Genomic DNA, 23,398 nt, shown 5'->3' with positions numbered 1-23,398 from the left:
TGCTGTGCAGTTAGGCCATCCCAAACCAAGTGAAGGAAGTCAACACATATTGCCAATTTAATAGTGTTTGAATTCAAGATTTGAGTCTTGCATTTCACATTCATATACAGTAAACAAATATTATTGTAAAACGCATTAAAGAATGATATCCATGAAGACCACTGAGAAACCATTATCAATCTCCCTGTGGTACTCATGCAATTCAGGTAGGTGGCAGAGGCCATCTAGCTGGGGCTCCTTAGAACTAAACATAAAAGCCAGCCCAAGCACGGCCTGGAGTTTTTGGTTGTTCCAATGGAGACTATGATTGTGGAGAGATACTCTCAGTGGTCAATTAGAGTGCCCAATTAATTTTTTTCCAATCCACCTACCCTGCATATCTTTGAGTTGTGGGGGCGAAACCCACACAACCACGGGGAGAATGTGCAAACTCCACATGGACAGTGACCCAGAGACGGGATCGAACCTGGGACCGCGGCGCCACTGTGCTGCCCAGACAAAAGGATTTTCAATCACTAATTCCTTTTCTAAACTAACAACTCACTTCAAATAGGAAGAAAAAGCAAAACGCACCCATCTGCAAATTGGTCTTGTGTGCTTTCTCCAAATCACTGGTCAATGCCTTAATCTGTTCCTTTTGTGAGGTCACCTGTAGAAAAGAATAAATATATATAAATAGGTTCAATGGGCAAATAATTGGCAAATGAAGTTCAACACAGGGAATTGCGAGGTAGTACATTTTGAAAGGAAGAATAGGGGAGTCACATTACTTGGAAGGTGCAAGGCAGACAAAAGATAAAGGACAGGATTCTCCGTTTGCCAATGCCAAAATCTGCCAATTGGGCAGAGAATAGGTTCTGACGCAAATATTGCTGCGGGTGCCGATTTGACGGCAAATCGCGATTCTCCGTCACCTCAACAGCGGCGTCAATGCGTACCGGAACGCACGTACAGTGGACACTATTTGCATATCATTAGCGGGCCCGACCCGGTATTCTCCGGGGTCCCCGTGATTCTCCTCCTCTGATAGGCTGAGTTCTGGCTGGTGCAGTTCACTTGAGGTTTTAAAAATCGTGAAACCCGCGTTGTAGCTGCTGAGGGAGAGGGTGTGCGGAGAGGGTCCAACATCGCCATAGCTTTCTGATAGATGTGCCGCTGGCCGGGGAGCTTCTGCCAGGGCTGGGGGTAGTAACGGGGGTGGCCAGGAGGTGTGGGTTCGGAACACCATTGCCACAGCTGGCAAGGCAGCCATGCAGCTGCACAGGCCGCTGACAGCCCACTGTGAACTTAGGGCCACGTGTCGTATGGGAGTCTCCCCAGGACACCCCCCTAGGTGCCCTCTGGCTCCAGCCGACCCATCAGCAGGAAGGGCGTGCTCCAGTGCAACCAGTGCCATCTTGTTGGCTGGGATAAGTGTGTGTGAGGAGTGTAATGTGTATATGCGACTGCTTCTTGTCAGCCTCCCGACGTCAATCATGGGCCCGGCGCAACATGCACAGTTATTCATTACAATCGATTGTGTTCCACGTGGCGCTAGTACTAGTCTCTTAACAGTAGTGGAATCGGTCCAGGTGTGGCACCGGTTTTGCTGTCATGAAAGTCCACAGGCTGGATTCTCTGCTGTTGGGTTTCTCCGTTGCGCTGGCAGCCCGGTGATTTCCCGATGGCATGGGGCTGCCCACAATGGGAAATCCCATTGGCCGACTGTCGACACGGAGAATCCCAGGGGCAGGCCGCACCAGAAATCTGGGGTGGGATTCTCCAACCCCCACGCCACCCCGGCGCTGGCTGACGGATTCTCCGGCGCCGGTTTTTCGGCTGGGGCGGGAATCACGCTGGTCGGGGGCCATTGGCAGTGTCCTCCCTGGCAATTCTCCGGCCCGCAATGGGCCGAGTGGCCACCCGTTTTTGGCGGGTCCCGCCGGCGTAAAATACACCAGGTCCATACCGGCGGGACCTGACTCTGCGGACGGCCTGCGGAGTCCTCGGGGGGGGGGAGAGGGGGGGGGGGGGGCGTGGGGGGATCTGGCCCCCCGGGGGGGGGGGGGGCCCCCACAGTGGCCTGGCCCACGATCGGGGCCCTCCAATCCGCGGGCAGGCCTGTGCCGTGGGGGCACTCTTTCCCTCCACGCTGGCTGGTGTAATGGTCCGCCATGGCCGGTGCGGAGAAGAACCCTCCTGCGCATAGAACATAGAAAAATACAGCACAGAACAGGCCCTTCGGCCCACGATGTTGTGCCGAACCTTTGTCCTAGATTAATCATAGATTATCATTGAATTTACAGTGCAGAAGGAGGCCATTCGGCCCATTGAGTCTGCACCGGCTCTTGGAAAGAGCACCCTACCCAAAGTCAACACCTCCACCCAACACGAAGGGCAATTTTGGACACTACGGGCAATTTATCATGGCCAATCCACCTAACCTGCACATCTTTGTGAGGAAACCCACGCAGACACGGGGAGGTGTGCACACTCCGCACAGACAGTGACCCAAGCCTGAATCGAACCTGGGACCCTGGAGCTGTGAAGCAATTGTGCTATCCACAATGCTACCGTGCTGCCCTTTAGAACAAATAAATCTACACTATATCATTTTACCGTCATCCATGTACCTATCCAATAGCTGCTTGAAGGTCCCTAATGTTTCCGACTCAACTACTTCCACAGGCAGTGCATTGCATGCCCCCACTACTCTCTGGGTAAAGAACCTACCTCTGACATCCCCCCTATATCTTCCGCCATTCACCTTAAATTCATGTCCCCTTGTAATGGTTTGTTCCACCCGGGGGAAAAGTCTCTGACTGTCTACTCTACCTATTCCCCTGATCATCTTATAAACCTCTATCAAGTCGCCCCTCATCCTTCTCCGTTATAATGAGAAAAGGCCTAGCACCCTCAACCTTTCCTCGTAAGACCTACTCTCCATTCCAGGCAACATCCTGGTACATCTCCTTTGCACCTTTTCCAAAGCTTCCACATCCTTCCTAAAATGAGACGACCAGAACTGTACACTGTACTCCAAATGTGGCCTTACCAAAGTTTTGTACAGCTGCATCATCACCTCACGGCTCTTAAATTCAATCCCTCTGTTAATGAACGCTAGCACACCATAGGCCTTCTTCCCAGTTCTATCCACTTGAGTGGCAACTTTCAAAGATGTATGAACATAGACCCCAAGATCTCTCTGCTCCTCCACATTGCCAAGAACTCTACCGCTAACCCTGTATTCCGCATTCATATTTGTCCTTCCAAAATGGACAACCTCACACTTTTCAGGGTTAAACTCCATCTGCCACTTCTCAGCCCAGCTCTGCATCCTATCTATGTCTCTTTGCAGCCGACAACAGCCCTCCTCACTATCCACAACTCCACCAATCTTTGTACCATCTGCAAATTTACTGACCCACCCATCAACTCCCTCATCCAAGTCATTAATGAAAATCACAAACAGCAGAGGACCCAGAACTGATCCCTGTGGTACGCCACTGGTAACTGGGATCCAGGCTGAATATTTGCCATCCACCACCACTTTCTGACTTCTATCGGTTAGCCAGTTCGTTATCCAACTGGCCAAATTTCCCACTATCCCATGCCTCCTTACTTTCTGCAGAAGCCTACCATGGGGAACCTTATCAAATGCCTTACTAAAATCCATGTTCACTACATCCACTGCTTTACCGTCATCCACATGCTTGGTCACCTCCTCAAAGAATTCAATAAGACTTGTAAGGCAAGACCTACCCCTCACAAATCCGTGCTGACTATCCCGAATCAAGCAGTGTCTTTCCAGATGCTCAGAAATCCTATCCTTCAGTACCCTTTCCATGACTTTGCCTACCACCGAAGTAAGACTAACTGGCCTGTAATTCCCAGGATTATCCCTATTCCCTTTTTTGAACAGGGGCACAACATTCGCCACTCTCCAATCCCCTGGTACCACCCCTGTTGACAGTGAGGACGAAAAGATCATTGCCAACAGCTCTGCAATTTCATCTCTTGCTTCCCATAGAATCCTTGGATATATCCCATCAGGCCCGGGGGACTTGTCTATCCTCAAGTTTTTCAAAATGCCCAACACATCTTTCTTCCTAACAAGTATTTCCTCGAGCTTACCAGTCTGTTTCACACTGTCCTCTCCAACAATATGGCCCCTCTCATTTGTAAATACAGAAGAAAAGTACTCGTTCAAGACCTCTCCTATCTCTTCAGACTCAATACACAATCTCCCGCTACTGTCCTTGATCGGACCTACCCTCGCTCTAGTCATTCTCATATTTCTCACATATGTGTAAAAGGCCTTGGGGTTTTCCTTGATCCTCCCCGCCAAAGATTGTTCATGCCCTCTCTTAGCTCTCCTAATCCCTTTCTTCAGTTCCCTCCTGGCTATCTTGTATCCCTCCAACGCCCTGTCTGAACCTTGTTTCCTCAGCCTTACATAAGTCTCCTTTTTCCTCTTAACAAGACATTCAACCTCTCTTGTCAACCATGGTTCCCTCACTCAACCGTCTCTTCCCTGCCTGGCAGGGACATACATATCAAGGACACGTAGTACCTGTTCCTGGAACAAGTTCCACATTTCACTTGTGTCCTTCCCTAACAGCCTATGTTCCCAACTTATGCACTTCAATTCTTGTCTGACAACATCGTATTTACCCTTCCCCCAATTGTAAACCTTGCCCTGTTGCACGCACCTATCCCTCTCCATTACTAAAGTGAAAGTCACAGAATTGTGGTCACTATCTCCAAAATGCTCCCCCACTAACAAATCTATCACTTGCCCTGGTTCATTACCAAGTACTAAATCCAATATTGCCCCTCCTCTGATCGGACAATCTACATACTGTGTTAGAAAAGCTTCCTGGACACACCGCACAAACACCATCCCATCCAAACTATTTGATCTAAAGAGTTTCCACTCAATGTTTGGGAAGTTAGTCACCCATGACTACTAACTACCCTGTGACTTCTGCACCTTTCCAAAATCTGTTTCCCAATCTGTTCCTCCACATCTCTGCTACTATTGGGGGGCCTATAGAAAACTCCTAACAAGGTGACTGCTCCTTTCCTATTTCTGACTTCAACCCATACTACCTCAGTAGGCTGATACTCCTCGAACTGCCTTTCTGCAGCTGTTATACTATCTCTAATTAACAATGCCACCCCCCCCCCCCCCCCCCCCCACCTCTTTTACCACCCTCCCTAATCTTATTGAAACATCTATAGCCAGGGACCTCCAACAACCATTTCTGCCCCTCTTCTATCCAAGTTTCCGTGATGGCCACCACATCGTAGTCCCAAGTACCGATCCATGCCTTAAGTTCACCCACCTTATTCCTGAGACTTCTTGCGTTGAAGTATACACACTTCAACCCATCTCCGTGCCTGAAAGTACTCTCCTTTGTCAGTGTTCCCTTCCCCACTGCCTCATTACACGCTTTGGCATCCTGAATATCGGCTACCTTAGTTGCTGGACTACAAATCCGGCTCCCATTCCCCAGCCAAATTAGTTTAAACCCTCCCGAAGAGTACTAGAAAATCTCCCTCCCAGGATATTGGTGCCCCTCTGGTTCAGATGCTACCCGTCCTGCTTGTACAGGTCCCACCTTCCCCAGAATGCGCTCCAATTATCCAAATAACTGAAGCCCTCCCTCCTACACCATTCCTGCAGCCACGTGTTCAGCTGCACTCTCTCCCTATTCCTAGCCTCGCTATCACGTGGCACCGGCAACAAACCAGAGATGACAACTCTGTCTGTCCTGGCTTTTAACTTCCAGCCTAACTCCCGAAACTCATTTATTACCTCCACACCCCTTTTCCTACCTACATCGTTGGTACCGATGTGCACCACGACTTCTGGCTGCTCCCCCTCCCCCTTAAGGATCCTGACGACATGATCCAAGACATCCCTGGCCCTGGCACCCGGGAGGCAACATACCTTCCGGGAGTCTCGCTCGCGACCACAGAATCTCCTATCTATTCCCCTAACCATTGAATCTCCTACAACTATTGCTTTTCTATTCTCCCCCCTTCCCTTCTGAGCCCCAGAGCCAGACTCAGTGCCAGAGACCTGGCCGCTAGGGCCTTCCCCCGGTAGGCCATCCCCCCCAACAGCATCCAAAACGGTATACTTGTTTTGAAGGGGAACGGCCACGAGGGATCCCTGCACTGTCTGCCTGTTTGTTTTTTTCCCCCTAACTGTAACCCAGCTATTCTTGTCCTGTACCTTGGGTGTGGTTACCTCCCTGTAACTCTTCTCTATCACCCCCTCTGCCTCCCGGATGATCCGAAGTTCATCCAGCTTCAGCTCCAGTTCCCTAACACGGTCTTTGAGGAGCTGGAGTTGGGTGCACTTCCCGCAGGTATAGTCAGCGGGGACACCGGTGGTATCCCTCACCACCCACATCCTACAGGAGGAGCATGCAACTGGCCTAGCCTCCATCCCCTCTTACCTTATCGAATATAGCTGCCCTGTGGACCAACAGGATCTCCGCCCTCCGACTCTGCTTCCAGTCAGCTGCACTCTCTGTAAACTCCTGGCTCTCTTCTCACTCTTTGCGGAAATGTAGGAAACAAAATGAAAGGAGCACCTTACTCCCTCCTCACCTAACTCCCTCAGTCACCAAACTCTCACTATAGCACTCAAATGCACCAAATTCAGCACTCCCTCAGTCACCAAACTCTCACTATAGCACTCAAATGCACCAAATTCAGCACTCCCTCAGTCACCAAACTCTCACTATAGCACTCAAATGCACCAAATTCAGCACTCCCTCAGTCACCAAACTCTCACTATAGCACTCAAATGCACCAAATTCAGCACTCAGTGCAAACAAAGTCTGCACTGTAGGGGATCACTTTTATACTGTGAATCTAGCCTCTGAAAACTGGCCTAATCCAATTAACTAATTAACAAGCTCCAGCTGCAAGTGCCTACAAGTAGAAGCTTTGTTTAAAGCTGATTGAAAATTCACTTTCTTCTAAACCAAACAGCAACTTTTAAGTTAATTAACTAAATAAAAGAAAGACTAGACTTTAGATAAAAATGAAGCCTTATACTCCCTCAGTCACCAACCTCTCACTATAGCACTCAAATGCACCAAATTCAGCACTCAGTGCAAACAGCACATGCTGGCGCTCCCGCGCATGCGCGAACTCGTGCCGGCGGAGGTTGGCGTGGCGACAAGCCCTTCGGCGCTGGCTGGCATGGCGCCAACCCTGCCGGCGCCGGCGTAGCCCTTGCAGGTCCGGTACGGCATGCCCCGCCGGGTAGGGGAGAATCCCGCCCCTGGTGTGGCGGGATGGAGAATCCCACCAAATAAATTCTCCCACCAAAAATGTTTTGTGATTAGGAAAGAATAAGAAAGAAAACAGCTGGAATTGGCCTCCTACTTATCCAGTAACCCCCTTACTGGCAGGTTTGGGTGTGTGGACATGAATGAAATGAAAATGAAAACCGCTTATTGTCACAAGTAGGCTTCAAATGAAGTTACTGTGAAAAGCCCCTAGTCGCCACATTCCGGCGCCTGTTCGGGGAGGCTGGTACGGGAATTGAACCGTGCTGCTGGCCTGCCTTGGTCTGCTTTCAAAGCCAACGATTTAGCCCTGTGCTAAACCAGCCCCTATCAAGGAGGACTCTTGGCCTGTGATTTGATGTTTGCAAAAATCATCTAGAATCGTATATAAATGATGGTTGCTTGAGCACTTCATTCTGAAGGAACTGCTCCTCAGAGTGAGTCACTGTTATAAGGGAAGGGAACAAATCTCGAAAAAAACTTTACATTGTCTGCAGGTTTCTTCTTATGGATGATTTGGGCTTCTCGCATATGAATCATACCTGAGTTCTTAATGTTTTAATCTCATGCAACAGTCTGGTCATACAAACAGCTTGGGCCTGATAAGCATACAGTGATTTGTCTCTCCTATGGAAAAACACAACATGGCATGAAAGGTGGAAGTGACAGACTATATTGCCACAGTCACAACAGAGCAAATACGACCAGTCTTAAAGTGAAAATGGGTGTATTAATTATTTAACACTTCAGCTGTAGAAACACAAGACAGCAGTGGGGCTAAAATCATGTTTTTTAAACTATCGGCATAAGAACTCTGTAGTAAATGTCAATCTGTTCCGAAAACACCATCTAATGAATATGGTTTAAAAGCTGGGGTAATGTTTGAGAGAAGTGTTACACCCTGGTACTACATTGAAAGAATTGGAAATTTACACCAGAATTATAGTTTCACTTTCCCCAATATACAGTTATAACAAATGGTTAGGCTGACCAGATTAGTTTACAAATCTCAAAGCAGCTTGTGCTTTCACACTATCCTATTTAAGCTAAATCGTCTGGCCCTCCTTGCCAGCGGGTTTACTGCCACAGGTTTCCTGGCGGTGGTAGTCGATTAAATGGTAAATTCCATTGACAGCGGTGGGATCTCGCTGCCGCCCAATGGTGGGCCACCTCTCACCACCAAGAATCACACTATGGCAGGGGGAGGGGAACTGAAAATCTCTTCCATATTGTCTTTGTACCCCCCCTTCCACTTAAATAATTGTGGAATCTAGCACCCTCGTGACGGGCCGGTGGTGTAGTGGACGAGAGATCCTGAGACTCAGGGCAATGGTCTGGGGCAAGGGTTCATAAATCTGGAATTACAAGTCTAATAATGACCATGAAACAAAACCCATCTGGTTCACTCGTGCCCTTAAGGGAAAGAAAATCTGCCATCCTTAACTGGTCTGGCACTACATGTTGAAGGGGGGTGTCCTGAGATGAAACTCCTTAAAACCAGATAGCGAGGATAATACTAGAATGGTTTGACATAAATTAGTTTATTAAGGATTGAGATTAATCATAGAAAGTATACCCAGTAATCATTATTAACCATTAAACATGTATTTTTAGGACATAGCAGTAATGAGCATTCAAACTCTTGCTACAAGCAGTGGCCACAATGCATGTTAGGGTTTAAGCTAGATAACTTGAAATTAAAATGAAAATGAAAATCGCTTATTGTCACAAGTAGGCTTCAATGAAGTTACTGTGAAAAGCCTCTAGTTGCCACATTCCGGCGCCTGTTCGGGGAGGCTGGTACGGGAATTGAACCGTGCTGCTGGCCTGCCTTGGTTTGCTTTAAAAACCAGCCCTAGTACAACTTGCCCATGTTTTTGAGACAAACAGGATTAGACAGAAGTAGTGTGGTCAGCAATAATACAGTCAGCTCAGTAAACAGTTCTTATCAGTGCCCCCAAAATCCTGTCTAAGACAATCCATGGTGTAAAGAGGATCAAACTTTGGCATCCTGCCCCTTGATGAACAATGAGATAGGCAGAAACTGACTGCAATAAGTAAGATGGGAATGGCAGGAAAACAACTTCATAATGGATACAGTATCTGAGTAAACAACAGGTAGCAGGGTGGGGTTAATTCATGAGCTGATCACAGTCATCATGTTGCTTAAAGTAAATTTCACCGGTCATTTTAAAATTGACAGCTCCAAGGATTGAATCAAGTCCACCTGGGGGGGGGCTATTGATTTTTGGAAAACTGTATAATTGGTGTGTCTGTACAATGCCAGGCAGAGTGACTTTGGCATCTATCCAGATCATTCTCCCACGTGGGTGGACCAAGCTTGGGAAAATAAAGCTGTCTTAACCGGAGTTGATGTGTCTGCAGTCTGTGTGTTCAGCTGAGCTGTAACTAAGAGGGAGAAACCCCATGTAAATGCTAGCTCAATACTCAGTCCTTGGAAATCCTCCTACACATGTGATTCCATATCCACAGCAAAGTGGATGTCCTTTGAAATGGCCTAGCAAGCCACTCGGTTCAAGGGCAATTAGGGATGGGCAATAAATGCTGGTCCAGCCAGCAACGCTCATGGATGAATCAAAAAAATGCTAATAATCATTAGGGAAGCAGCAGCAGATGGAAATAACAAAGAAATCCTAAATAACTGGAGTGAAGTTGAAAGAAGGTAAGAGGAGATAAAGGTTTACCCCCAGATACAGATTCACATAAACACTTATTACTAACCAGAGTTCCAGCTGCAGTTCAATCTGTTTCTGGTCTACATTAAAGCCAGGATCAGAAACATCCTTTCCTGAAAATAAAGAATGGAAAAATGGGAACTGACTCAAGTTGTAAAATTAACCCCTAGTACAAATAGAACTGATAACAGTATTAAATAAAACTTCTATTTTGGGTGGCACAGTGGTTAGCACTGTTGCCTCACAGCACCGGGGACCCGGGTTCGATCCTGGCCCCGGGTCACTGTCCGTGTGGTTTGCACATTCTCCCCGTGAATGAGTGGGCCTCACTCCCACAACCCAAAAGATGTGCAGAGTAGGTGGATTGGCCACGCTAAATTGCCCCCTAATTGGAAAAGCTAAAAAAAATAAAGAACAAATTCTTCTATATTGTTTATCACTTCATTTTTAAATGCTTATTTCTGTGCTGAAAAATCTAATCCAAAGTTTATTTTGTCTTTTAATGTTATTTTGGAATAACTCCGCGCTTTCAATATTGAATGAAAGACCAAGATCTTCACAGACTTTTTTGAACAAGCGTGTGACATTTTCAATTCTCCAGTCCTCTGGCACCACCCTTGAGTCAACGGAAGACTGGAAAATTATGGCTAACGCCTCCGCAATTTCCACTCTCACTGCCATCAGTATACTTGGATCCATGTCATTTGGTCATGATACCTTACCAACTTTAAGTACAGACAGCCTAATATCTCCTCCTTAGGGAATCATAAACTTTACAGCGCAGAAGGAGGCCAATCGGCTCTCAGAGTCTGCACCGGCCCTTGGAAAGAGCACCCTAGTGTAGCCATCTGGGTTGGCCACGTCCTGGTTACAAAATGGACACTCGCAAAGAATGCAGGGAAAATTGGACAATACTAAGAAACAAGCAATTGCAAGCTCTGTCTGTTGATTAGAACCTTAAACTCTCAGGCAGGACAGAAACTGCCATACAATCTACATACTAATGAGCCATCTCCGGGGACAAAGGGGAAACATTTAGATACACAATGTGAAGGCAGACATCCTGGCTCCAGAAGAGGCTAAAACAAAGCAGACCAACGGTCACTAGGACACGCCCAGCAATCAGAGAACCACCCCTCTATTGGAGGAAGATCGATACGGATGATTGGGGAAAGACCCAATTAGTTGAAGCCAAGTTCAAGGCTCGCCCAAAAGCGCGCAAAGCCCTTTTTAGTACAAAAGGTATTCCCCAAGAGAGAATCTTCCTCCTTTGGCTTTGGCTCTCAGCGAAGAGAGAGACCAGCCTAGCAGCTGCACCAGACCAAGTAAGTTCCAAGTCAACGCACGCTACGAGATAGACGCTCCTAGTTGCTACCCTGTAAACAGCTCAACCAGCAGCCTCAGAACCGAGCAACGGCCATTGTTCCTCTGACTGAGTGGGCACCCGAAGCTAAGTATAGGCTTTAGTAATAGTGGCAGTTTAGTTTGTAGAGTTTATGCATGAGTAGATTTGACTGTGTGTAAATAAATGAGCATTGCTTTTGAACATACTAACTGGTGTATCGAGTCATTGATCAGTATTCGGTTCTGAACCTTGTGGCGGTGTCGAAAGATACCTGGCGACTCTTCAGCAGACGTAATTAAACAGAGCCAAATTAAGAGCCAACCAAAGACAGCAACATTTACTGGCGACATCTGACGTAAAGTGGCCGAACCACTCCGAGAGAACCCAAAATTTGAATTGAGAATCCAATTGGAAACAGAAAAACCACAAGTGTAAGAACAGTACTGATGAAGCCTCTGAGATTCAGAAGTGTGTTAATGCATGCGTACTAACAGGGATATAAGGTAAACTTGAGAGATTTTGTTGCGTAAAACTGTCGGGAGTTTTGTAGGCCGGAAATTAGCGTAAGCCGTACCCGTGTTTATATCACCACTTTATCACCCCCTGTTCCAAATTCAGTAGAGAACCTAGATAGAGAAAATGGCAGTGAAGGCAATGGAACGCCTTATGAACCCCAAGGAATTTGAGGTCGCAACGACCAGTAGAGTAGGACAGTGTCCCGTTTGGGAAGATAGAATCAAGAAATACCTCAAAGGGAAAGGATGGCCCCTTTGGTGTGAATTCTGTGATAATGAGGAAACAGGACCCGGGAGTGTAGGACATACTTGGTGGGAGAACCTGTCAGAGATCCACAAGAAGAGCTTAGGAAAAGCTCGCAAGCCGATGGCAATCGTGTCCTGTTTGGCACAATTGCGAGGCACAGAGGAGGTCGTTAGGACACTCCGTAGAGAGATAGAGGAGAGAGACAGAACCAGTGAGGTAGATGTGATTGGGGTAGAGAAGGGGAATCGAGATTTAAAAGAGCAGTCAGCAGCAAGGGACAGAGAGGTGGATGATGCCAAGTGGGCACATCAGTCTTGTCTCGCGCATTTGAACAGTTTTCAGACGCAATATGATAAGGCCTACCAGGACACGCAACGTGCGGTCTTGGTAAGACAAGGAACAGAACAGCAAGTTGAGAAATTGCAGAAACAGTGCAATTATTTAAAAGCAGCCCTACGAGCACTCCATACTTCCACAGCGGAACAAAGGCAGAGCTCCGTAGACCACGCAAAGTGCCGGAAGCAAATTACAGAATTGCAATCTCTGTTTTCCGTTCAAAATGGATTTCAAAGTATATTCGGACCCCAATTAGATCAGGAAAACAACTCCTACTGGCAGGAATTGAACGAGACTGCCCATAGATACGTATATGGGACATGTACGCAGGAAAAACCCCAGAAAAGGAAAGCGCCCTAACCCCCAACCGAACAGGCAGAACACACCCCAATGAACCCTGTAACCACACACCGCAGGGCCGCAGGAGAAGGAGAAGCAGATTTCCTTTACACAACCCTGTTAACCGTGACCCAATTACGGGACGCGTGTGGAAAAATTACACCGTTCCTTCCCACTTCAGACCCCCACCAATTTTTCGAGAAAGTCAAACAACAGGCTACCATGTACGGCCTGGACGAAAAGGAGCAAGTGAAGCTCACAGTTTAAAGCCTCGACCCTTCAGTCGTAGCAGCCCTTCCCAACCCACAGAATGTAGGAGGAGGCACATTCCAAGAGATGCACACAGCGATCCTTGATGCGATCAGTTTTAACAGAGGAGACCCCGTAGAAGGCCTAAATAAGTGTAGGCAAAAGAAGACAGAGCACCCCACAGCGTTTGTTGGACGTTTGTGGATTCACTTTACCGCAGAGTTTGGAGAGTTGGCCGGGCCCATTTCCCCCCAGATAATATGGCCAAATGGACCTGAATTCTAGTCTCCCACGCCACAGAAGCAGGACGAAAAGCTTGCACAAATTATGACCCCTCAGATGTGGCCCACAATGAAAAATGGGTTTTGAAGAGATTGTCCCGCGCTTGGGAGCAATCAATTGCAGGCAAAACCGCATTTATAACACCCGATGAAGAGCAGGCAGAGATGAACCCAGTTAAAGCACACCAGAACCCCGCATGGGTAAACGAAGGCAGGAACAGCCCACCTCCGCCCAAAACTCAGGAATGTTACAACTGTGGACAGCTAGGACACTTTGCACGAGAGTGCAACGTGCCCCAAAAGCAGCAGAGAAACCAACAGACAGGTACCCTAAACAGGAATAGGGCAAAGCCGATCCATAGCGTTAGCGCCCGATCAGAGAATGCAGAGATGAACGGCACCGACTGATGGTGTTCGGGCTCCCCAACTTAGGTCTGCGACACCCTTTGGAACAAGTCCGGTAGACCGGTAGTAGCAGGCAAAGTCTGGGGACAACCCGTAGACAACCCATACAAACTGGCAAAAATTAGTGGGAGACTAGAAGTCTTTAGGGGACAACAAAAAGCTATAAAGAAGAGTAAGGTAGACTATGAAAGTAAACTTGCTCAGAACATAAAAGCAGATAGTTAAAGCTTCTACAAATATATAAGACAAAAAAGAGTGGCTAAGGTAAATATTGGTCCTTTGGAAGATGAGAAGGGAGATTTAATAATAGGAGACGGGGAAATGGCTGAGGAGCTGAACAGGTTTTTTGGGTCAGTCTTCACAGTGTAAGACACAAATAACATGCCAGTGACTGATGGAAATAAAGATATAATAGGTGAGGACCTTGAGATGATTGTAATCACTAAGGAGGCAGTATTGGGCAAGCTAATGGGGCTAAAGGTAGACAAGTCTCCTGGCCCTGATGGGATGCATCCCAGAGTGTTAAAAGAGATGGCTAGGGAAATTGTAAACGCACTAGTGATCATTTATCAAAATTCACTAGAGTCTGGGGTGGTCCCAGAGGATTGGAAAGTAGCAAACGTGACACCACTGTTTAAAAAAGGAGGTCGGCAGAAAGCGGGTAATTATAGGCCAGTAAGCTTAACTTCGGTTGTAGGGAAAATGCTGGAATCTATCATTAAGGAGGAAATAGCGGGGCACCTGGAGGGAAATTGTCCCATTGGGCAGACGCAGCATGGGTTCATAAAGGGTAGGTCGTGTCTGACTAATTTGGTAGAATTTTTTGAGGACGTTACCAGTGCAGTAGATAACGGGGAGCCAATGGATGTGGTATATCTGGATTTCCAGAAAGCTTTTGACAAGGTGCCACATAAAAGGTTGCTGCATAAACTAAAGATGCATGGCATTGAGGGTAAAGTGGTAGCATGGGTAGAGGATTGGTTAACTACCAGAATTCAGAGAGTGGGGATAAATGGGTGTTTCTCTGGTTGGCAACCTGTAACTAGTGGGGTCCCTCAAGGATCAGTTGTGGGCCCGCAGTTGTTCACAATTTACATAGATGATTTGGAGTTGGGGACCAAGTGCAATGTGGCAAATTTTGCAGACGACAGTAAGTTGAGTGGTAAAGCAAAAAGGGCAGAGGATACCGGAAGTCTGCAGAAGGATTTGGATAGGTTAGGTGAATGGGCTAGGGTCTGGCAGATGGAATTCAATGTTGCCAAGTGTGAGGCTATCCATTTTGGGAGGAATAACAGCAGAATGGATTATTATTTAAATGGTAAGATGTTAAAACATGTTGCTGTGCAGAGGGACCTGGGTGTGCTGGTGCACGAGTCGCAAAATGTTGGTGTGCAGGTGCAACAGGTGATTAAGAAGGCTAATCGAGTTTTGTTTTTCATTGCTAGAGGGATGGAGTTCAAGACTAGGGAGGTTATGCTGCAATTGTATAAGGTGTTGGTGAGGCCGCATCTGGAGTATTGTGTTCAGTTTTGGTCTCCTTACCTGAGAAAGGACATATTGGCACTGGAGGGAGTGCAGAGGAGATTCACTAGGTTGATCCCAGAGTTGAGGGGATTAGATTATGACGAGAGGTTGAGTAGACTGGGACTGTACTCATTGGAGTTTAGAAGGATGCGGGGGGATCTTATTGAAACATATAAAATTATGAAGGGAATAGATAGGATAGATGCGGGCAGGTTGTTTCCACTGGTCGGGGAAAGCAGAACTAGGGGGCATAGCCTCAAAATAAGGGGAAGTAGATTTAGGACCGAGTTTAGGAGGAACTTCTTCACCCAAAGGGTTGTGAATCTCTGGAATTCCTTGCCCAGTGAAGCAGTTGAGGCTCCTTCTTTAAACGTTTTTAAGAAAAAGATACCTTTCTAAAGAATAAAGGGATTCGGGGATATGGTGTACGGGCCGGAGAGTGGAGCTGAGTCCACAAAGATCAGCCATGATCTCATTGAATGGCGGAGCAGGCTCGAGGGGCCAGATGGCCTACTCCTGTTCCTAGTTCTTATGTTCTTATTATGTTCTTATGTAATTTCTTTGGGACACAGGAGGGTCCTGCACCACACTCAATTCCTCCACGATGTTTCAGCGAGACATGTGGCCCACAACAGACACCGTTCAGCGGTTTTACAGGCCATTTGCAACAGGGACACATCACGGCCCCTATAGCAATACAAATAGGGCACATCACGACTAAGCACCCCGTAGTTTTAGTTGATCTGCCCCAGACAGCAGAACATATCCTTGGGATCGATTTGATGAGCTCCTTTCTTTTGACCCAGTTAACAAGTGTGTCTGGAAAATGGCAAAGGCAGCACGAGCCCCCGCTACGCTCACAGTAGGAGAATACGTAAACAGGATTAGCTCAGTAGGAGACTTCTGGTTCGACCCTTGAGCCATTAGTGCAGACAAACAGGTTAGGGCAGTCCTGCAGGAACATAAAGCAGCATTTGCACAGCACAAGCACGACTGTGGCAATTTGGCTAGCTTTGTGAACATTACAGGTCCCGACCCTAAACCCCAGAAGCAGTACGTATTTCCCCAGGAAGCAGAGGGAGAAATCTCCAAAGTAATAGAGAGTTTGTTAGATCAAGGCGTACTCAGATCAGTAGCCTCCACAAACAACGCACCGATTTGGCCCATCAGGAAACCGGATGGATCATGGCGACTGACCACTGATTACCGGGAACTGAACAAAGTAAGCCCCCATCGTAGCCACGAGTCCCGAGACCATGCTCAAACAAGGACTCCAGTCAAACTTTTTTTCGGTTTTGGACATTAGTAATGGCTTTTGGTCCATTCCATTGGCTAAAGCGGGCCAGTACAAATTCGCTTTTACATTCCAAGGGTAACAATACACGTGGACGTGCCTTCCACAAGTCTTCCACAACTCCCCCTCCATTTTCCACCGACAGCTGGCAAATGGTTTAGCAAAATTTGCCCGCCCCGATTGTCTGGTCCAGTATGTAGACGACTTGTTACTACAGACAGACACAAAGGGAGAGCACATTTTGCTTCTCGCCGAGCTCCCAGCACTCCTAAAAGAAATTGGTTGTAAAGTCAACCCCAAGAAGGCCCAGATTTTGAAAGAAAAAGTGATTTACTTAGGAACAGTGATCACTCATGGTAAACGCGAGATCGAGCACAAGAGAATTGACTCGATCGTCAAATTGCCCCTTCCCCACAATGTCTCAGCCCTCCGGTCATTTTTAGGACTGGTTGGCTACTGGCGAAACCATATTGACGGTTTTGCCACTAAAGCAGCGCCCCTTTCCGAACTTCTCAAGAAGCAGGCACCTTGGGAATGTCTTCCACAGCATACAGATGCCATGGACGCTTTAAAAAGAGTACTCAGCACAGCCCCCGCACTACAGGTCCCAGATCCACTTTCCACATACGCAATCGAAGTTGCAAGCACCGACCGAACCCTTTCGGCCGTGCTCCTCCAGGAACGCCACGACCAATTACGCCCCGTAGCATACGCCTCACGCGTGTTAGACCTTGTAGAGCAAGGATTTTCTGCCTGTGAACGGCACCTGCTTGCAGTTTTTTGGGCAGTACAATACTTCACAGACATTACAGGACTCAACCCCATCAACATCCTCACAGAACACACCTCGACACAGCTATTGTTAGGCGGCCGACTTAAAGATGGCACAGTCAGCCAAATCCGCGCAGTCCGTTGGACCCTTCTTTTGCAGGGACGGGACATCACGGTAAAGAGAACCAAAACACACACCTTCCTTGCTGATAATGTGCAGTCTGCAGGCACCCCTCATGAATGTGAGATCATCACCATGAAACAGAACACAGGCCCATTTATAGAACATAGAACATAGAAAATACAGCACAGAACAGGCCCTTCGGCCACGATGTTGTGCCGAACCTTTGTCCTAGATTAATCATAGATTATCATTGAATTTACAGTGCAGAAGGAGGCCATTCGGCCCCTTGAGTCTGCACCAGCTCTTGGAAAGAGCACCCTACCCAAACTCAACACCTCCACCCACCACCAAGGGCAATTTGGACATTAAGGGCAATTTATCATTGGCCAATTCACCTAACCCGCACATCTTTGGACTGTGGGAGGAAACCGGAGCACCCGGAGGAAACCCACGCAGACACGGGGAGGACGTGCAGACTCCGCACAGACAATGACCCAAGCTGGAATCGAACCTGGGACCATGGATCTGTGAAGCAATTGTGCTATCCACAATGCTACCGTGCTTTATTCCCAAGACACCTCCCAGGAAAACAGGTAGTACACCCCAGAGACCCCAGCCCACAGACACGTGCGCACCCCTGAAGATTTATGTGGATGGCTCCTCCACAGTGTTAAATGGAGAGAGAATTACCGGTTGTGGTATATATGTAGAGGACGCGCAGGGACGAGCCCTAGATGAAATTTCCTTAAAGTTGCCAGGACACTTAGGCTCGCAGGCAGCAGAGCTGGCAGCAATTGCATATATTGTAGACCACCCAGACTCGTTCCCGACCCCAGCAGACATCTATTCAGACAGCTTGTATGTCTGTAATAGTTTGACAGAGTTCCTACCACTCTGGGAAACAAGAGGATTTGTTTCCGCAGACGGTAAACCCTACCCTCAGCCCCATTACTCCGCCATATCTTAGAGACAGCGAAGGATAGAAAATACGGAATAATTAAGGTTCGCAGTCATCACCGTTCTTCCCCCCCTGGTAACGTTAAAGCAGACGCCCTAGCGAAGGCAGGTTCCAGACATGGTTATTTTTGGAGAGCACCCCAGTACACGCCGTTCAGGTCTAACAGACCAACATCCAGGATTTAGCGAAGGCACAGAAAGAGGACGAGAAACTCAAGGACGTTTTAAAGGGAACCTTCCCAGCCCCGTACGACAAGTTTAAAAACTCAATAACCACACATGACGGTGTGATTTTAAAGGATGGCATTTATATAGTTCCCAGCCAGGACAGGAACCAGATCATTTGTCAGTTCCATGACAATCATGGACACCAAGGAATTGAACCCACCCTAGCCCACCTCAGACCGCTTTGTTGGTGGCCTGATTTAAAAATCGATGTAACGCACTACATTGAGAATTGCTTAATCTGTGCCCAGAACAATCCGGACAGATATGCGAAAAAGGCTCAACTTAGTCACACCTGCCCTGTTAATGGACCCTGGACAAATCTCCAGATAGATTATGTAGGACCCCTACCCCCGTGCAGAAATGGTCACAAGTATGTGTTGGTGGTCATAGACACCTTCACTAAATTTCTGTATTCTGTGGAATAAAGAGATGTAAACCTCTGTGTCTGACTGCCAGGCCAGAGAAATTTGTGTGCTGCTATTTTGTACAGTTTTGGATTGTTTGAATGAGGATAGTTTATTGAGAATAGTTAGAGGTTCCAGTTTTTTATTTTTCTGTAATGCATGTATTACTGTCATAGCGCTCCATCGGGTTTTTATGATAATGAATGTATTTAAAATGGTTTAGGTAAAATTGTGTTGCATAGGATAGGACAGTGTACAGCCTAAGTATGAGTGCCCCGGTTGGTCAGAGGATGAAGACGACGTAGTCGTGTGATCCTTCATGCTTCGCGTTGAGGATCACAAGGAGGGGGTGTAGCCATCTGGGATGGCCACGTCCCAGTTACAAAATGGACACTCGCAAAGAATGCAGGGAAAATTGGACAATACTAAGAAACAAGCAGGTGCAAGCTCTGTCTGTTGATTAGAACCTTAAACTCTCAGACAGGACAGAAACTGCCAAGCAATCTACATACTAATGAGCCATCTCCGGGGACAAAAGGGAAACATTTAGATACACAATGTTAAGGCAGATACCCCGGCGCCAGAAGAGGCTAAAACAAAGCAGACCAACGGTCACTAGGACACGCCCAGCAATCAGGGAACCACCCCTCTATTGGAGGAAGATCGATACGGATGATTGGGGAAAGACCCAATTAGTTGAGGCCAAGTTCAAGGCCCACCCAAAAGCGCGCGAAGCCCTTATTAATATAAAAGGTATTCCCCAAGGGAGAATCTTTCTCCTTTGGCTTTGGCTCTCAGTGAAGAGAGAGACCAGCCTAGCAGCTGCATCAGACCAAGTAAGTTCTAAGTCAACACACGCTACAAGATAGACACTCCTAGTTGCTACCCTGTAAACAGCTCAACCCAGCAGCCTCAGAACCGAGCAACGGCCATTGTTCCTCTGACTGAGTGGGCACCCGAAGCTAAGTATAGGCTTTAGTAATAGTGGTAGTTTAGTTTGTAGAGTTTATGCATGAGTAGATTTGACTGTGTGTAAATAAATGAGCATTGCTTTTGAACTTACTAACTGGTGTATCGAGTCATTGATTAGTATTCGGTTCTGAACCTTGTGGCGGTGTCGAAAGATACCTGGCGACTCTTGAGCAAACCCAATTAAACAGAGCCAAATTAAGAACCAACCAAAGAGAGCAACACTACTTAAGCCCACGCCTCCAACCGATCCCCGCAACTCAGTAACACTACCTAACCCTTTGGACACTAAGGGGAAATTTAGCATGGCCAATCCACCTAACCTGTACATCTTGGACTGTGGGAGGAAACCGGAGCCATCCGGACAAAACCCACGCAGACACGGGGAAAAAGTGCAAACTCCACACAGTCACCCAAGGCCAGAATTGATCCCGGGTCCCTGGAGCTGTGAGGCAGTGCTAACTAGTGCTGAATTCTCCCTCAGTATACCTGAACATGCGCCAGAGTATGGTGACTAGGGGATTTTCACAGGAACTTAATTACAATGTTAATGTTTGCCTACTTGCAACACTAATAAAGATTATTATTAACCACTGTGCCACCGTGCCGCCCAGAAGTCAGCAATGTTCAGCAAATCAGCAATTATCAATTTTAAACCCTTCAAGAGTCTGAATTACTTCCTCTTTCACTAAAACCTAGGGAGCATCTTCTTCCTCAGTGCTCCACTTCTTAGCAAATCCCTTTTTTCATTTTGAGTAGCTTTAACAGCTTTCCCATGTCCTGGGCTAGAAGATTGTATACTTGGTTTTGTCTGGTTAACTTTGTCAAGAACAACATTGCTGATTTCTGATAATCCTTTGGGTAGTCTGGTAGTGGCAAGTGTGAATTGTAAACCAAGAAGGAATCCTTCATTGTAAGGCTTCTTACCCTCTGGATTCAGTAATTCCCTTTGTTCTTCTTGAACGCCAGACATTAATGATGTACATTGTCGTCAGGATATTGACAAACACCCTGTGCAGATTTTAACTCCTGGGGCGTCATTCTCCGACCCCCCCGCCGGGTCGGAGAATGGCCGTCGGCCGCCGTGAATCCCGCCCCCGCCCCCGCCAAAGTCTCCGAAGGGAGAAAAGTCGGCGGGGCGTTAATGGCGCCGCTGCCGCGGAGAATGTCACGGGTCTGCGCAAGGCAACCGATTGTCGGCCTGCCGATATTCTCCCTTCCGGATGGGCCGAAGTCCCGTCGACGTGATGACCGTTCACGTCGACGTCAATCAAACCTCCTTTTCATCGGCGTGACCCAGTGCTCCAGGCTCACGCCGACCAGCGAGGAGGTGAGTGACGGCCTGGAGGGTTGGCTCTGGGCAGGAAATGGCGTGGCCGCAGACTGATTGCGTGAGGAGAGGTGTGTCTCGGCTTGTGTGTGTGTGCGGCGGTGGGGGGGGTGGTGAGAGTAGGCTGGGCTCCGGGGGAGTGCCGGGAGGGGGTCCGTGCCGGGGTGGAGGTTGGGGGTTGGGGGGGGTCCGTGCCGGGGTGGAGGTTGGGGGGGGGGTCTGTGCCGGGGTGGAGGTTGGGGGGGGGGTCCGTGCTGGGGTGGAGGTTGGGGAGGGGGTCCGTGCCGGGGTGGAGGTTGGGGGTTGGGGAGGGTGTCCGTGCCGGGGTGGAGGTTGGGGGGGGGTCCGTGCTGGGGTGGAGGTTGGGGAGGGGGTCTGTGCTGGGGTGGAGGTTGGGGGTTGGGGAGGGGGTCCGTGCCGGGGTGGAGGTTGGGGGGGGGTCCGTGCTGGGGTGGAGGTTGGGGAGGGGGTCCGTGCTGGGGTGGAGGTTGGGGAGGGGGTCCGTGCCGGGGTGGAGGTTGGGGGGGGGGGTCCGTGCCGGGGTGGAGGTTGGGGGGGGGGTCCGTGCTGGGGTGGAGGTTGGGGAGGGGGTCCGTGCCGGGGTGGAGGTTGGGGGGGGTCCGTGCCGGGGTGGAGGTTGGGGAGGGGGTCCGTGCCGGGGTGGAGGTTGGGGGGGGGTCCGTGCTGGGGTGGAGGTTGGGGGTTGGGGAGGGGGTCCGTGCCGGGGTGGGTGATGGGAGGGCAAATGAGTTGGTCCACCTGGCCAGGTGCCAGCCTCCAACAGTTGGACCCATGCGGTTCATGCCACCTGGCTGGGGGGAGGAGGGGATATGGGCAATGATGACATGTCGTCGTTCCCCTCCCCCCCACCAGGCCGTCATGTTTTCAGACCATCCAGCGATGTTGGCCGCCGTGGTGGCAGCCGCTCATGTCTATGTTGCCCTGGATGAGGAGGAGGAGGAGGAGGAGGTGGAGCGTGCCAGAGAGGCGGCGCAGGCTGCCGCAGAGGGAGAGGCGGCGCAGGCTGCCGCAGAGGGGCAGGCGGCAGCCGCCCAGGCTGGAGGGACACCTGACCGACAGGACGAGGAGGGGGAGGAGGACGTCGCGGCCCCACGGCAACGGAGGCACCCGAGGGCGCCCCGTGTGTACCGGCCCCGGCAGTCATACCAGGACCTCACGGACCGGGAATGCAGGAGGAGACTCCGGATGAGCCGGGAAACCGTGGCACACATCTGCCACCTGCTGGCACACCTGTCACCGCGTGGCACTGGCGGGGGACACCCTCTCCCCGTGTCCGTCAAGGTTACGGTGGCCCTGAACTTTTATGCAACGGGGACATTCCAGGCACCGAGTGGGGACCTGTCCGGCATATCGCAGACATCGGTGCATCGGTGCATCCGGGCAGTGACAGATGCCCTTTATGCCATGGCGCACCGCTACATCCGCTTCCCCGTGGACCGGGCCAGCCAAGATGCCCGGGCCGTGGGCTTCTCTGCCGTTGCCGGGTTCCCCATGGTCCAGGGCGCGATCGATGGGATGCACGTCGCCGTGCGGCCACCTGCAGAGATCAGGGCCGTGTTCACTAATAGGAAGGGGACCTATTCAATGAACGTACAGGTGGTCTGCGACCACCGCATGATGATCCTGCACGTCTGCGCCCGTCACCCAGGCAGTGTACACGACTCATTCGTGTTGTCACGGTCATCCATCCCCGGCATGTACGAGGGACGCCATCCCCGGCTGAGGGGCTGGTTGCTGGGCGACAGGGGCTACCCATTGCGATCGTGGCTGATGACGCCTATACGGAGGCCACGCAATGAGGCGGAGAACCGCTACAATGATGCCCATGTAGCGACAAGGGGAGTGATCGAGAGGTGCTTTGGCGTGCTGAAGATGCGTTTCAGGTGCCTGGACCTCTCTGGGGGCGCCCTCCAGTATCGGTCAGATAGGGTCGGCCGCATCATTGTGGTGTGCTGCGTCCTGCACAACATAGCCCAGCAGAGGGGCGATGTGCCGCAGGCAGAGGAGGGCGGAGTGGAGGAGCAGCAGGAAGAGGCCCAGTCCTCCCCAGATGAGGGGGATGGGGGCAATG

The 23,398-nt window shown here is 49.3% G+C and overlaps 1 protein-coding gene across 2 annotated transcripts in view; it reads right to left on the bottom strand.

Annotated features, from left to right (window-relative positions):
• LOC140430789 (uncharacterized) overlaps positions 1 to 23,398 on the bottom strand; it is a 448,181-nt gene that overhangs the window by 65,412 nt on the left and 359,371 nt on the right. For both annotated transcript variants that reach the window (XM_072518479.1, XM_072518480.1), the window contains exons 8-10: positions 10,035 to 10,101; positions 7,835 to 7,919; positions 574 to 649 (exon numbers count right to left, since the gene is read on the bottom strand). In XM_072518479.1, the coding sequence (XP_072374580.1) occupies positions 574 to 649; positions 7,835 to 7,919; positions 10,035 to 10,101 (228 nt within the window). The remainder of the gene's footprint in view (positions 1 to 573; positions 650 to 7,834; positions 7,920 to 10,034; positions 10,102 to 23,398) is intronic.

Source organism: Scyliorhinus torazame, chromosome 10, assembly GCF_047496885.1.
Source record: "Scyliorhinus torazame isolate Kashiwa2021f chromosome 10, sScyTor2.1, whole genome shotgun sequence".
Classification (NCBI taxonomy): Eukaryota; Metazoa; Chordata; class Chondrichthyes; order Carcharhiniformes; family Scyliorhinidae; genus Scyliorhinus; species Scyliorhinus torazame.
Note: the sequence above shows the minus strand (reverse complement) of the source record. Positions and strands in the feature narration are given on the sequence as shown.